General features: G+C 43.4%; 1 protein-coding gene across 2 annotated transcripts in view; it reads left to right on the plus strand.

The window, feature by feature from the left end:
* Nucleotides 1-3,210: 3,210 nt before the first annotated feature.
* The window catches only part of LOC118398960 (KH domain-containing, RNA-binding, signal transduction-associated protein 3), a 174,391-nt gene continuing 161,415 nt past the window's right edge, over nt 3,211-16,186 (plus strand). For both annotated transcript variants that reach the window (XM_052472155.1, XM_052472156.1), the window contains exon 1: nt 3,211-3,667. In XM_052472155.1, the coding sequence (XP_052328115.1) occupies nt 3,577-3,667 (91 nt within the window). In that variant the 5' untranslated portion in view covers nt 3,211-3,576. The remainder of the gene's footprint in view (nt 3,668-16,186) is intronic.

Raw genomic sequence — 16,186 nt, forward strand, 5'->3', positions numbered from 1 at the left:
ACAGTTGACATCGTCGGCTACCCGTCAAGCCATGGTCAGCCATTAGAGATGATCGCTCACATTGTTTTGACAGTTGGGAGAATGTGTAAATGGATGACCGAATCTGCTGTCAGGACTAAACGCTAAACCAATTCGTTAAGACCAGCAGTTAAGAGTTGTTTTTTAAAGAGCCCACAGCTTGAATGTGACATATGACAACCTGGTCTCAGATCGTTTCATATTATTCTGTAACTAAATCCAAGCCACTCCAGTTAGTATGAAATGTTACGTTTCGTACGGTATGTATACATTTGTGCATGTCCATCACCCATTATGTAAGATATGTTATGAATTACAATTCATATTATAATTTATGTATGAATTTGCGAAACGTATAATATGTTACAAATTTGCAAAACGTACTATATTTTACGAATGAGCAAAATGTATGATATGTTACAAATTCTAGGAGTTATTAAGGAATTAGGTTAAAGGGTTAAGGTTAGGGTTAGGGAAAGGGTTAGCTAAAAGGGTTAGGGGAAGGGTTAGCTAACATGCTAAGTAGTTGCTAGCAGTTGAAAAGTTGCTAATTATCTCAAATGCAAAGTTGTCCCTGATGAGATGTGAACTTTTTTAAATTTAAATTTAAATGTATTTCACCTTTATTGAACAGGTAGGCCAGTTGAGAACAACTGAACAACTCATTTACAACAGCGACCTGGCCAAGATAAAGCAAAGCAGTGCGACACAAACAACAACACAGAGTTACACATGGAATAAACAAACATACAGTCAATAACACAATAGAAAAGTCTATATATGGTACAGTGTGTGCAAATGATGAGGCAAGATAAGGGAGGTAAGGCAATAAACTTGCATCCTTTGGGTTGCTAGACATAAGATATGCTCAGAATTCCAGCTAAGTGGCTAACGTTAGCTAGCTGGCTAACTTTAGCAAGGCTAGGGGTTACGGTTAAGTTTAGGAGTTAAGTTAAAGGGTTAAGGTTAGGGTTAGGGTTAGCTAAAAGGGTTAGGGTTAGGGTTAGCTAAAAGGGTTAGGGTTAGGGTTAGCTAAAAGGGTTAGGGATAGGGGAAGGGATAGCTGACATGCTAAGTAGTTGCTAGTAGTTGAAAAGTTTCTGTGATGAGATTTGAACTCACATCCTTTGGGTTGTTAGACAAATAACCATCGGTCTTCTACAACCATGCCAAACATAACATAGCATACTAATTTGAGTGTCCCAGATTTACATTAGTATGTTAAATCTAGTCTATGGGACCAGGCTGCAAATGAACCTTTTTAGTAATGATTATTTCCCCCACATTGTATAACATGCAACTCTCAAAGTGAACCTAAATGCACTCTCCTATGTCTCATTTCTAGAATCGGTTCTGTTGAAACTACAACAAAGAGTGCCTATGTACAGTGTGTAGCATAACACATTTACACCAAAAAATACATAGGACACTGATATAAGGCATTGGTATATACAGTGCATTCAGGAAAAAATCAGACCCCTTGACTTTTTCCACATTTTGTTACATTACAGTCCTATTCTAAAATGGATTAAATTATGTATTATTTTTCTCATTATTTTTCTCATCAATCTACACACAATACACCATAATGACAAATCAAAAACAGGTTTGTAGAAATGTTTGCATATATATATATATATTTTTAAATGAGGTGCATCGCTGCTCAGATATTTTCAGGTCTCTCCTGAGATGTTCAAGTCTGGGCTCTGGCTGGGCCACTCAAGGACATTCAGAGACTTGTCCTGAAGCAACTCCTGCATTGTTTTGGCTGTGTGCTTAGGGTCGTTGTCCTGTTGGAAGGTTAACCTTCACCCCAGTCTGAGGTTTTGAGTGCTCTGGAGCAGGTTTTTATGAAGGATCTCTCTGTACTTTTCTCCGTTCATCTTTCCTTCAACCCTGACTAGGCTCCCAGTCTCTGCCGCTGAAAAACATCCCCACAGCATACTGCTGCCACCACCATGCTTCACCGTAGGGATGGTGCCAGGTTTCCTCCAGACATGATGCTTGGCATTCAGGCCAAATAGTTCAATCTTGGTTTCATCAGACCAAAAAATCTTGTTTCTCATGGTCTGAGAGTCCTTTAGGTGCCTTTTGGCAAACTCGAAGCTGGCTGTCATGTGCCTTTTACTGAGGAGTGGCTTCCGTCTGGCCACTCTACCATAAAGGCCTGATTGGTGGAGTGCTGTGGAGATGGTTGTCCTTCTTGTTCTCCCATCTCCACAAAGGAAGTCTGTAGCTCTGTCGGGGTGACCATCGGGTTCTTGGTCACCTCCCTGACCAAGGGCCTTCTCCCCCGATTGCTCAATTTGGTCGGGCGACCAGCTCTAGGAAGAGTCTTGGTGTTTCCAAACTTCTTCCATTTAAGAATGATGGAGACCACTGTGTTCTTGGGGACCTTCAATGCTGCAGAAATGTTTTGGTGCCCTTCTCCAGATCTGTGCCTCGACACAATCCTGTCTCGGAGTTCTAAGGACAATTCCTTCAACCTCATTGCTTGGTTGTTGCTCTTACATGCACTTGCAACTGTGGGACCTTATATAGACAGGTGTGTGCCTTTTCAAATCGTATCCAATCTATTGAATTTATCACAGGTGGACCCCAATCAAGTTGTAGAAACAGCTCAAGGATTATCAGTGGAAACATGATGCAGCTGACCTCAATTTCGAGTCTCAGAGCAAAGGGTCAGAATTCTTATATAAATAAATAAGGTATTTTTTTAATAAACTTTTTAAAATATATATATATATATTTTAATTTGAACAAATGTCTAACAAATAGTTTTCGCATCGTCATTATGGGGTATTATGTGTAGATTGATGAGGATTTGTTTTTATTTAATCAATTTTAGAATAAGGCTATAACAAAATGTGGGAAAAGTCAAAGGGTCTGTATACCTTCCGAACGCACTGTATGTGCATATTGATTTGCTATTGGGTTTTGGCACATTTGTTTTGTACAATTTAACAATCTGATGAGACGGACTGTTGTTAATGTTCATGTAATTCAGCTCGTTGCTGGCTCGTGTCACATCTAACAACCCATAGCCTTGCGCCGCGGAATCAGCACCAAGGACAGTTCCAACTGTTCCGCTCGCTCTCGAGCGCCCGCCCCTTAACGACTACATTCCATTGGGTTGCACACTGATCAGCAACCAATAGTAGAGGAGCTGGAATGAGCCCTCGTTGCTACTGGAGACGTTCCGGGGGATCTTCAAAGATCTTGTTTACAGAAAGCAGAGAGCCTCTAGTTCGGCGGTGTTGCATGCGAGGGGTCTGCACGGTCACGGTGAACACATAGGCTACTACACCGCTGGGATAACGGAATTCCTACCAGAGACACCCGCGCACGACAGTTTTTGTTCGATGTTACAGCTTTGAACTACTTATGCGATGTTGTTATAGTGACTGCAAATGACATTGCCGCATTTATTTTATTTTTTAAAATAATTTACCGCGGATAGTTTCGGTGAGGGCAGGTGTTGGGAATAAGGCGAGGTTTTTGAATTGTATCTCTTCTGAATCATTTTGTGGACGGCGTGGACCAAAGGCACGGGACGAGATGGATACGGAAAAGTACTTACCGGAGCTGATGGCGGAGAAGGACAAACTGGACCCCACGTTTCATCACTCTCTACGATTACTAGATCAAGGTAAGAAAAGAAAACATCCCTATTTATTATGGGACGTTTCTACGGTATAGCTTGGAGCACTAACCTATAATGTTTCAGTTATGTTGTTGGTTGGGTTATGTTGGTGCCACTTTGACATACTATTACACTTTAAAGACATGTTTAACGTTTTCATTAGGTGCTGTCCCAAATGGACCATGATACAGACCAGCTCCGCACACAGGCTATTTAATGTATTCCAGAACCAGCACATTTGATTCTACTAAGGGCTTGTTGATTAGTTGAACATATGAATAACTGTCTGGAATAAATCCGATACGTTGAATGATTCAGACAGCGACTACGCTATACAATGCCATGCATTTCTGTTAGCCTGTACATAAATAAACGTTCAATCATAATTGTAAAACACCACTCTTTTTACACAATGTAGGCCTACAGTATTTGGTAATACTACACGTCTCTATGTTTGCATACGACTACTAAGATGCACTGATAACGATGTAGGAGCTTCTCCAAGTAGCTCAGTCATCCAGCACTGAGACATGTGTAAATGATGATGTTAACAGTGGAATCAACACATTCTCATTATACGTTGGATTTGTTTTCCCCTTTGAAGAACTTGACTTGATTCTAATGCAATTGAGCAGATGGAAGCGCGTGTTCCACAGCGATTTGAATGGAAGACTGTTTAATTCATCCATTGCCGAGACATCTGCGGCCGAGCATACCGTTTGCTTTGAAGCTGTCAGAATTTTGCAAATACTTCCAGATGCACTCCCTTGGATCCATTCTGGCGGTAAGAGCACTGGAATAGCATCCTAATACATCCTTGAAATAGCACTCGTAAATGAGCTTAGTCTCTAGTGCTGTCTGCCTGGATTTCAGGAAATAAAATCATATTTGCAAAATGGCTATACCTCGCTAAGCTTTGAAAGAAAACGTATCAAATCAAATGTATTTATATAGCCCTTCGTACATCAGCTGATATCTCATAGTGCTGTACAGAAAGCCAGCCTAAAACCCCAAACAGCAAGCAATGCCGGTGTAGAAGCATGGTGGCTAGGAAAAACTCCCTAGAAAGGCCAAAACCTAGGAAGAAACCTAGAGAGGAACCAGGCTATGAGGGGTGGCCAGTCCTCTTCTGGTTGATAAATGACCAGCATGGTAAAATAATAATAATCACAGGCAGAACAGTTGAAACTGGAGCAGCAGCACGGCCAGGTGGACTGGGGACAGGTAGTCCTGAGGCATGGTCCTAGGGCTCAGGTCCTCCGAGAGAGAGAAAGAAAGAGAGAAAGAGAGAATTAGAGAGAGCATACTTAAATTCACCCAGGACACCGGATAAGACAGGAGAAGTACTCCAGATATAACAAACTGACCCTAGCCCCCCGACACATAAACTACTGCAGCATAAATACTGGAGGCTGAGACAGGAGGGGTCAGGAGACACTGTGGCCCCATCCGATGATAGCCAAACAGGAAGGATATAACCCCACCCACTTTGCCAAAGCACAGCCCCCACACCACTAGAGGGATATCTTCAACCACCAACTTACCATCCTGAGACAAGGCCGAGTATAGCCCACAAAGATCTCCGCCACGGCACAACCCAAGGGGTGGCGCCAACCCAGACAGGAAGATCACATCAGTGTCTCAACCCACTCAAGTGACGCACCCCTCCTAGCGACGGCATGAAAGAGCACCAGTAACCCAGTGACTCAGCCCCTGTAATAGGGTTAGAGGCAGAGAATCACAGTGGAAAGAGGGGAACCGGCCAGGCAGAGACAGCAAGGGCGGTTCGTTGCTCCAGAGCCTTTCCGTTCACCTTCACACTCCTGGGCCAGACTACACTCAATCATATGACCCACTGAAGAGATGAGTCTTCAGTAAAGACTTAAAGGTTGAGACCGAGTTTGCGTCTCTCACATGGGTAGGCAGACCATTCCATAAAAATGGAGCTCTATAGGAGAAAGCCCTGCCTCCAGCTGTTTGCTTAGAAATTCTAGGGACAATTAGAATGCCTGCGTCTTGTGACCGTAGCGTACGTGTCGGTATGTACTGCAGGACCAAATCAGAGAGATAGGTAGGTGTAAACCCATGTAATGCTTTGTGGGTTAGCAGTAAAAACCTTGAAATCAGCCCTTGCTTTGACAGGAAGCCAGTGTAGAGAGGCTAGCACTGCAGTAATATGATCACATTTTTTGGTTCTAGTCAGGATTCTAGCAGCCGTATTTAGCACTAACTGAAGTTTATTTAGTGCTTTATCCGTGTAGCCGGAAAGTAGAGTATTGCAGTAGTCTAACCTAGAAGTAACAAAAGCAGGGATTCATTTTTCTGCATAATTTTTGCATTTTTGGACAGAAAGTTTCTGATTTTTGCAATGTTACGTAGATGGAAAAAAAGCTGTCCTTGAAACAGTCTTGATATGTTCTTCAAAAGAGAGATCAGGGTCCAAAGTAACGCCGAGGTCCTTCACAGTTTTATTTGAGACGACTGTACAACCATTAAGATTCACTGTCAGATTCAACAGAAGATCTCTTTGTTTCTCGGGACCTTTTGTCCGAGTTTAAAAGTAGAACGTTTGCAGCCATCCACTTCCTTATGTCTGAAACACAGGCTGAAACACAAAGAAAACTTATGATTTGTATTCTCGGCTACTGGCCACCTAATTGTAACGACTGTGTTGTCTTTATTACATGTATTCAGCGACTGATGTAACATGTACATCCACAGTTGTTGAACTGTACCTGTACCTGACACACAAGAGAGAAATACATAGACTACTGGATATAATATTCATATAGAGTAGTATTCAGCTGTGTACCATGCTCCATGAAGAGTAACCGTCCCTGAGACCGTGATGACTTGCGTTGACTCCCTGAGCGAATGCCTAGGCTTTAGCTCAGTGGGCTAACACGGTTGTGTGGCATTCCGGAGCCCACTCTGTACCCAGTCCCATTTTGTACCCGTTATGGATAGATTGTTCAGTTTTAAGAAAGTGAAATAGCCTATAGCTAAAAGTATTGAGTTGGGCAATACTGGAAAGAATAGCTGAAAGCATTGAGTTAGGTTAATACCAGGACAGAAGGGCCTTTATGAATGTGTTTCTGTCAGCTCTCTCACGTAGAGCTGAATCACGGAGATAAGAGCGTATTTTACTCAGCACTTTCTCCTTATCAGCTGGTTTCAATTCGTAAAATTTGTTTGGCCTTTTTCTCCAGCACAGATTTCCTAGCTCGCCATGAGAGGTAAATGTGATTTGAAGGAAATATACATTTGGTTTAACGTAGCACCTGTTTCTTCGACAGAGTGTCGCTGAGGGTTCACATAAATCGTAGAAATGAACGAGCCAATGCTTTCAATGGAGTTGGAGGAGTACGATTCTTAATATTTCACAAGCATTTCCACTGCAATATATCAACTCTTGGAGTTGATATCATTTTAACAGATTCATTTAAGATTTACTTAAACTTGTGGTGTGCTAGGGCCGTGTCCCAAATGCCACCCTATCCCCTACAGTACATTTGTTTTGAACTATTATAGTGCAATATATAGGTCAAAAGTAGTGCACTATATAGAGAATAAGGTGTCGCATTTCATCAACCAAACAAGGCTCAGAGCTGCCATGAGTCGGTCAGTAGGAGCCAGTAACTGTCCTTAACAGTCAGTAACAGTTTGCCACAAACTCCAAAATGTAAATACTGTTATCTCCCTCTTACGAAACAGATGGCACATGATGCAATTGAACAGAGCGCTACTTTAAGCACTTCTCTAATATAACACTTCTTCTGGCATCTTCCCCACCAGCTCCCGACATGATTATGTAATTGGCAGGGGACATGAGCAGATCTACCGAGAGTAAGCACACACAGAGACAGACAGTGAGTGGCCGCATACTAGATAACTCAATGTCTGGAGAGATACACTTACTAGGGAAAATGGGGGGGGCTGTATTTGAAGATGGGAGTTTAGATACCTGTACCATACTGTAGGTATACTGTAGGGCGGCAAGTAGCCTAGCGGTTAGAGCGTTGGGCCAGGTTAGAATATCCGAGCCGTCAAGGTGAAAAATCTGACGATGTGTCCTCGAGCAAGGCACTTAACCCTACTTTGCTGTAGGGTCGCCGTACTACTCTGGCTGACCCTGTAAAACAACCCCTTTCACTGCACCTATCCGGTGTGTGTTACACTAGTTTTAATTAAAAAAACTAAATAATTAGATCTAATAGATAAGCACCTCTGCTGGAAAACAATTCATAACATACTTATACAGACACAGCTCCAGCGAGGCCTGTTTAGTATTGACTTCACTGCTGACATGAGTTGATGTAAATATCTTGTCTTGTATCTAATTAGATACATTGAAGTGTTGATTTAACTACAACAAGAAAATAATTTAAAGGAATTCTAAAGGACTGCTTTCGGCTGTGATAACCTCACATAGAATACAACATTGTTGAAAAGATTGTGTTTAGCTTAGAGGGCTTTCTTGTTTTAAACTATAGAAACAGCATCCAATATTTTAAGGTAAAAAAAAAAAAAAAACCTGCTATATCCACTTCAATGCAGATATACAGTTCTACCCGCTATAACTTGTTTTGTTACATGTCATCTCTGTGGAGCCAATCCTGGTTCTGCACATGAACAGAACAGCTCTTCCACTAGTTCTATATGATACCTTATCTTATAATTGTCTGTTCCGCTGTAGGAGCCCAGCACAGTGTTTGTATTACATTAAAGAGCTCCGCTTGGTAGAACAGATTAGGCCACAATGGAAGGAACCCAGAGTAAAATGATCCTAGCACTTCTGAACAATGATATGAGCAGGTGTGTGGTGGAGTCCATTACAGAACTTATTTCAGAAGATCTCCTGTAGCAGTAGGTTCATACATACAGTATACAGGGTTCCAAAAGGGTCCTGCGGCTGTCTACATAGGGGAACCCTTTTTGGTTCCATGTAGAACCCTTTTTGGTTCCAGGTAGAACTCTTTTGGGTTCCATGTAGAACCCTCTGTGGAAGAGTTCTAAATGGAACCCAAAACGGTTCTACCTAGAACCAAAAGGGTTCTAAATGTTAACAAAAGGGGTTCTTCAAAGTGTTCTTCTATGGGGACAGCCATTAGAACCCTTTTTGGTTCTATATAGCACCTTTTCTTCTAGGAATGTATCCCTCTAGCATCAGCAGAAAGAGAAGCTATTCAGCATAGCATTAGATGGTCTTAGATTGGCCCCAAAATGCACTGTGTCTGTGTGCACTGCAGACTAGCTCAGTAAAGCACCCACCCTATTCCCTGTATACAGTAGTGCACTCCTTTTGACCAATGGTGCTATTTTGGACGCATCATAGGAACGCACACCCAACAGTGAGCAGAAATAGGCCTTGGCAGAGCATCAAAGCCTGGGATACTGTTGTGTTGCTCGGGAAACGGTGGTTGATAGTGATAAACATCGGTGGCAGGCCAGCACGCTGAGCTAGTCGCCTACACACGGAGACAGATACAGAACAAAAGGGGGTCCACTTACTCTGGGATCTGACCTACAGATATACTGTTATGCTTTTGAACTCACAGGTGAAGTGTGAGATATATATATATATATATATATATATATATATATATATATATATATAGAGAGAGAGAGAGAGAGAGAGAGAGAGAGAGAGAGACCCAGCAACCGCTTTAAATTCAGCCTAGTAGTGCAGGGTTGCAGTGTGTAAGGTGTTGAGTGGTGCTGTGTGTGTGTGTGTGCTGTGGCTCAGAGGTCTTTGGTGTTTGCTGAGTGCTGTCCCAGAAGACTCTACAGGAGGGTGAGATGTAGGCCTAACACAGACTGAGACAGCCACGCTTGGTGATAAAACCTAATGGCACGTCATTTATAGGACTTATTCGTTTACACGGCGGCATTGATCTCATTGTTAATGTGTGACGCAGGGAACACCCGTTATGTCACTGGTAATGAGGTGGTGATGCAGTGTTTCAACACTGCGTCCCTAATGGCACCTTATTCCCTACGTCCCTAATGACACTTTATTCCCTACATAGTGCACTAATTTTATCCAGAGTCCTATGGGCCCTAGTAGAAAGTAGTGCACTATATAAAGAGTAGGGTGCCATTTAGGATGTGTTCTGACAAATCCAGGTTCGCTAGTTTGTGGATAAAATGCAGAAGCAAACAAATTAATGTTGTCACGGATACCTCCGGAAATTTCATTACGCACACCTGGGCCACTATTCCCGGTGATTAGTAATTGTATAAGTGTGTCCTTGGTTTCCATTGTCCTGTCGATGTCGTGTGAGTACCTGTGCTGTGTGTTTTGGGCTTTCGTGCTCTTGTGGATTGCGCAGATGATTACGGTTCTCGTCCTGTGTGTTAATCATTATGCGTGTGTGTGTTTATTCAAGGTTCTCCTCGTTCTTTTGTTTTGGGTTTCAACCCTGTGTTTTTGTTACGTGTTTGTTCGGTCTTCGTCCCCGCGCCTTTAAACACACTCCGTCATTTGGGTGAAGTAAAAACCCATATTACGCATTCCTGAGTCTGTCTCCCGATCCTTCATGCCAACGTGACTATTGTCTAAATACCATTTGATATTATATAATGTAATATTCCATCATAAGGATAAACAACCCAGTTATCACTGTAGAGGAATCAGTTATGTCACTGAGATGAGATGAGAAGCAAATTAAAGCAATATTCTGGCTTACTTGGTGGGAAACATGATTGCTGTTGTAGTCAGAAAAATCAATTCACTCTTTCTTTCTCAATTGTATTCATATAATTATGTGGGGTAAGTTGAGACATTTTGTACATTCAGCATCACTTCAGCATAAACCCCAATATTATTTATATCAAAGATACAGTAGGTACATTTATTTCAGGGTGTTGTGTATCCCTGGAAATATTCAGAATTCATGTAAACATTACAGTATTGAAAACCTTGCTTGTCCTAAAAAAAAGTGGTGTCTTTGCACAATTTTCTGGGGTAAGTTGAGCTACGGGACAGGGTAAGTTACAGGCTGTATCAAAACCGTCCGTGATTGGGAGTCCCGTACTGTGGCGCTGTAACGGTTGTCTTGGGGAGAAAGAGAGGAGGACCAAAGCGCAGCGAGTGTTCATCTTTTTAATAAGAAACTGAACACTTCAAAAATACAACCGAAATACAAAATGACAACCGAAACAGTTCTATCTGGTGCAGACACACAAAGACTGAAAATAACCACCTACAAAACACAAAGGAAAACAGGCTACCTAAATATGGTTCTCAATCAGGGACAACGATTGACAGCTGCCTCTGATTGAGAACCATAATCAGGCCAGACACAGAAATAGAAAATATAGAAAAACTAACATAGACTGCCCACCCCAACTCACACCCTGACCATACTAAATAAAGACAAAACAAAGGAAATAAAGGTCAGAACGTGACAGGCGCACAGTATGGGTTAGGGTTTGGCCAGGGTAGACCATCATTGTAAATACGAACTTGTTCTTAACTGACTTGCCTAGTTTAATAAAGGTTAAACAAAATAAAATAGAAGTTAAGCCGCCTTCACCATTCTGTACTGAATGAAATATTACCACAACCTTTTTAAATCCATTTCTATCTTTATTTCCCAAACTTATTTCAACACAATCAATCACTTTTAAATCATTTTAAATCAAATCAAATCAAAAAATGTATCTGTCCAATATACATGGTTAGCAGATGTTAATGTGAGTGTAGCGAAATGCTTGTGCTTCTAGTTCCGACAATGCAGTAATAACCAACGAGTAATCTAACTAACAATTCCAAAACTACTACCTTATACACACAAGTGTAAAGGGATAAAGAATATGTACATAAAGATATATGAATGAGTGATGGTACAGAACGGCATAGGCAAGATGCAGTAGATGGTATTGAGTACAGTATATACACATGAGATGAGTATGTAAACAAAGTGGTATAGTTTAAAGTGGCTAGTGATACATGTATTACATAGAGATGCAGTAGATGATATAGAGTACAGTATATACGTAGACATATGAGATGAATAATGTAGGGTATGTAAACATTATATTAAGTAGCATTGTTTAAAGTGGCTAGTGATATATTTTACATCAATTCCCATTATTAAAGTGGCTTGAGTTGAGTCAGTGTGTTGGCAGCAGCCACTAAATGTTAGTGGTGGCTGTTTAACAGTCTGATGGCCTTGAGATAGAAGCTGTTTTTCAGTCACGCGGTCCCAGCTTTGATGCACCTGTACTGACCTCGCCTTCTGGATGATAGCGGGGTGAACAGGCAGTGGCTCGGGTGGTTGTTGTCCTTGATGATCTTTATGGCCTTCCTGTGACATCGGGTGGTTTAGGTGTCCTGGAGGGCAGGTAGTTTGCCCCCGGTGATGCGTTGTGCAGACCTCACTACCCTCTGGAGAGCCTTATGGTTGTGGGCGGAGCAGTTGCCGTACCAGACGGTGATACAGCCCGACAGGATGCTCTCGATTGTGCATCTGTAGAAGTTTGTGAGTGCTTTTGGTGACAAGCCAAATTTCTTCAGCCTCCTGAGGTTGAAGAGGCGCTGCTGCGCCTTCTTCACATTGCTGTCTGTGTGGGTGGACCAATTCAGTTTGTCTGTGATGTGTACGCCGAGGAACTTAAAACTTAATACCCTCTCCACTACTTTCCATCAATGTGGATAGGGGGGTGTTCCCTCTACTGTTTCCTGAAGTCCACAATCATCTCCTTAGTTTTGTTGACGTTGAGTGTGAGGTTATTTTCCTGACACCACAATCCGAGGGCCCTCACCTTCTCCCTGTAGGCCGTCTCGTCATTGTTGGTAATCAAGCCTACCACTGTTGTGTCGTCCGCAAACTTGATGATTGAGTTGGAGGCGTGCGTGGCCACGCAGTCGTGGGTGAACAGGTAGTACAGGAGAGGGCTCAGAACGCACCCTTGTGGGGCCCCAGTGTTGAGGATCAGCGGGGTGAAGATGTTGTTACCTACCCTCACCACCTGGGGGCGGCCCGTCAGGAAGTCCAGTACCCAGTTGCACAGGGCGGGGTCGAGACCCAGGGTCTCGAGCTTGATGACGAGCTTGGAGGGCACTATGGTGTTAAATGCTGAGCTGTAGTCGATGAACAGCATTCTCACATAGGTATTCCTCTTGTCCAGATGGGTTAGGGCAGTGTGCAGTGTGGTTGAGATTGCATCGTCTGTGGACCTATTTGGGCGGTAAGCAAATTGGAGTGGGTCTAGGGTGTCAGGTAGGGTGGAGGTGATATGGTCCTTGACTAGTCTCTCAAAGCACTTCATGATGACGGAAGTGAGTGCTAGTCGTTTAGCTGATTTAGCTTAGCTTTCTTGGGAACAGGAACAATGGTGACCCAATCATCTTTTAGCACAGGCTTAACCACTAAAAAACACTTTGTACTTCTGAAAATACTTTTAAAGTAGGCCAGGCCGTATTGTCACCTCATTCATATCCCAGTGATAATGCCTTGCATCATGTCTGGGAAGAAAATAATTACATGTTCTTAACTTACCCCATGCCAAACCTTTTGACTCTATTAGCCCACACAGCTACAAGGATTCACTTTCATGCTAGGTTTAACACCTCATATTGTAGCTTATATAAACCCCAACTGATGAATAGAATTTAACTTAATCTTAACAAATATTTACTTTGTTTAGATGCAGTATAACATTCATGAAGCCAAGCGTTTTGGCCCCAGCCCCTCTCCTCCCCCAAGCCTTTTGGCCCCAGCCCCTCTCCTCCCCCAAGCCTTTTGGCCCCAGCCCCTCTCCTCCCCCAAGCCTTTTGGCCCCAGCCCCTCTCCTCCCCCAAGCCTTTAGGCCCACGCCCCTCTCCTCCCCAGCCCCTCTCCTCCCCCAAACCATTTGGCCCCAGCCCCTCTCCTCCCCCAAGCCTTTTGGCCCCAGCTCTACTCACCACCAGTATGTTACTTTAACTCTTATATTAATCCAGGGCAAACTGTGTTCTCCCCCAGGCTTGCCCGCCGCAATTATATATCCATTAATCATATTCTTATTGGATGATAATGCACTGCTGTCTGCCCAAGACATTACTGTGGGATTACATTGGATTAGACTCGGAGCTAGAGAGAGTCAGAGAGAGTCAGAGAGAGAGAGAGGGAGAGAGAGCTCTGGTATGTGGGCATTTGTTTACTGTAGCTTGGGGCAACTGAAAGAGTTAAGGGTTCACATCCTCTGGGGGAATGTTCTTTGTGAAGGATTGGACCAAAACGGCATTAGGGTGAAGGAGGAAAGAGAGGAGTGGAATGAAATTGGAATTGAAGTAGAAAAAAGAAAAGGAAAGTGGTAATGGAAAAATAGCTAGATGTGAAAGTGACAAATAATAATAAAAAAGAAATATGATAGAGAAAGGCAGGTTAAGGTGTAGACCCCTGCTTTCACTCCGTACCCTCTGAATCTCCTAGAACCATTTTCTGTGTCTAAAAAACCTTTCATGGTGAGGTTAGTTTATGTGTTCAGATGAATAGCTGAATAGGCAGACACGTCTTGTGCATGCAGAGTCCCTCTGAGTGAAACGGCGTGGTTGTATAGCTGTGGGGAGAATGACAAGTGTAAATTGACCACTCGTTCAAAAGATGGGAATGCTGTAAATTAAATACTTATTCATATTTGTCACCAGCATCACATATCAAATTCTGCTTTTTTATCACTCATGTAAAAAACAGACAACTGTCTTCACACATCGAACAGTGTTTAATATGTCCCCAACCATGCTAGCTTGACAGGTTCAATAGATACCAGAATGAGGACGAGACCCAAAGAAAATGCTGTTGTATGTTTTTGCTCTCAGATTGACTGTGTAGCCCAATAGTATCAAGTTGTCTGACAAAAGTTCTGCACATCCAGCGTCACTCCTCCCTGTCTCTTCTCTGTACATCTACCTGCTTTCAAGCAGTGATTAGAATCCTGACAGATTCTTTGAACTGCCATTGGTCTCACCCATAGTCTGCTTCACTGCGGAGCAGTTGTGGAGTAGTTGTGGAGTAGTTGTGTCCTTGTTTTGAATAGGAGCCTTTTCAGTGCCCTTACCTTGATGTCAGGACCCGGTTACGAAGTGAGAAACGGAGTGAGAAACAGTCACTTAACCAACTGAGCCACGAATAGTCGGCAGAACCCAGAAGATGAGGCAGACACAGCAGTACTTGAGACGGTGTATTTAATTAAGTAAAAAGTGAAGTTCTTCAGGAAAACATGTAACTCCACAACCTCAAAAGGAATTCCACAAGAACAAAGGTAATCCTCCAAGACAAAAAGGTAAATCCACAAGGTGGAAGGTATAGCACAAAAAGCCTCAAAAGATACTGGGTGCTAACATACAAACACAGAGCAAAGAACTGAGGAAAACAAAGGGTTTAAATACAATCAGGGGAAACGAGGCACAGGTGCAAATAATAATGGGGATCAAGGGAAAACAAAAGGTCAAAAGGCACAATGGGGGCATCTAGTGACCAAAAACCGGAACAACCCTGGCCAAATCCTGACAGAACCCCCCTAGGAACGGCTCCTGACGTTCCTACCAGCTCTCTCAGGGTGGAGGACCCTGAACTGACGAATGAGGTCAGGGTCCAGTATGTCTTTGGCAGGAACCCAGGAGCGCTCCTCGGGACCGTAGCCTTCCCAGTCCACCAGATACTGCCAGGACCGCTGCACCCGGCGGGAATCCAGTATCCGAAGGACGGTATAAGCCGGCTGGCCTCCAATGACACGAGGCGGAGGGGGAGGTCTGTCTGCCGGGACAAGGGGAGAAAAAACAACAGGTTTTAATAAGGAAATGTGAAACGTGGGATTAATCTTAAGGGATCTGGGTAAGTGTAGGCGATAAGAAACTGGGTTAACTCTCCTGGCAACCTTAAAGGGGCCGATGTATTTTTGGGACAGCTTGCGAGACTCCACCCATAGTGGTAAGTCTCTTGTGGAGAGCCAGACTCTCTGGCCGGGGCGCAGGGTAGGCCCGGGACGGCGACGTCTGTTGGCTTGTTGTTGGTACCTCTGTGAGGAACGCATAAGATTAAGACGGGTCTTCCTCCACATAAGCCGACAGCGTCTGACGAACTTCAAGGCTGAAGGCACTCTGACTTCTGCCTCCTGGTCCGGGAACAATGGAGGGGCATAGCCAAACTGACACTCGTGCGGGGACATACCAGTGGAGGAGGAGCGCAAGGTGTTGTGCGCGTATTCGGCCCAAACAATGAAGGACGACCATATGGACGGGTTGTTACGAGTCATACATCGGAGGGTGGTTTCCAGCTCTTGATTCATCCTCTCTGTTTGGCCGTTGGACTCCGGATGGTACCCTGAAGATAGACTGGCAGAAGCCCCCATGAGTTGGCAGAAGGCCTTCCAAAACCTAGAGGCGAACTGGGGACCTCTGTCAGAAACCATATCTTGCGGAATGCCGAAGACTCGGAACACATGATTAATTACCAACTCAGCCGTTTCCTTGGCAGAAGGTAACTTAGTCAGAGGGACGAACCTGGCCGCCTTTGAAAACCTGTCGATTATGACTAG

Source organism: Oncorhynchus keta, chromosome 20 (genome assembly GCF_023373465.1).
Source record: "Oncorhynchus keta strain PuntledgeMale-10-30-2019 chromosome 20, Oket_V2, whole genome shotgun sequence".
Lineage (NCBI taxonomy): Eukaryota > Metazoa > Chordata > Actinopteri > Salmoniformes > Salmonidae > Oncorhynchus > Oncorhynchus keta.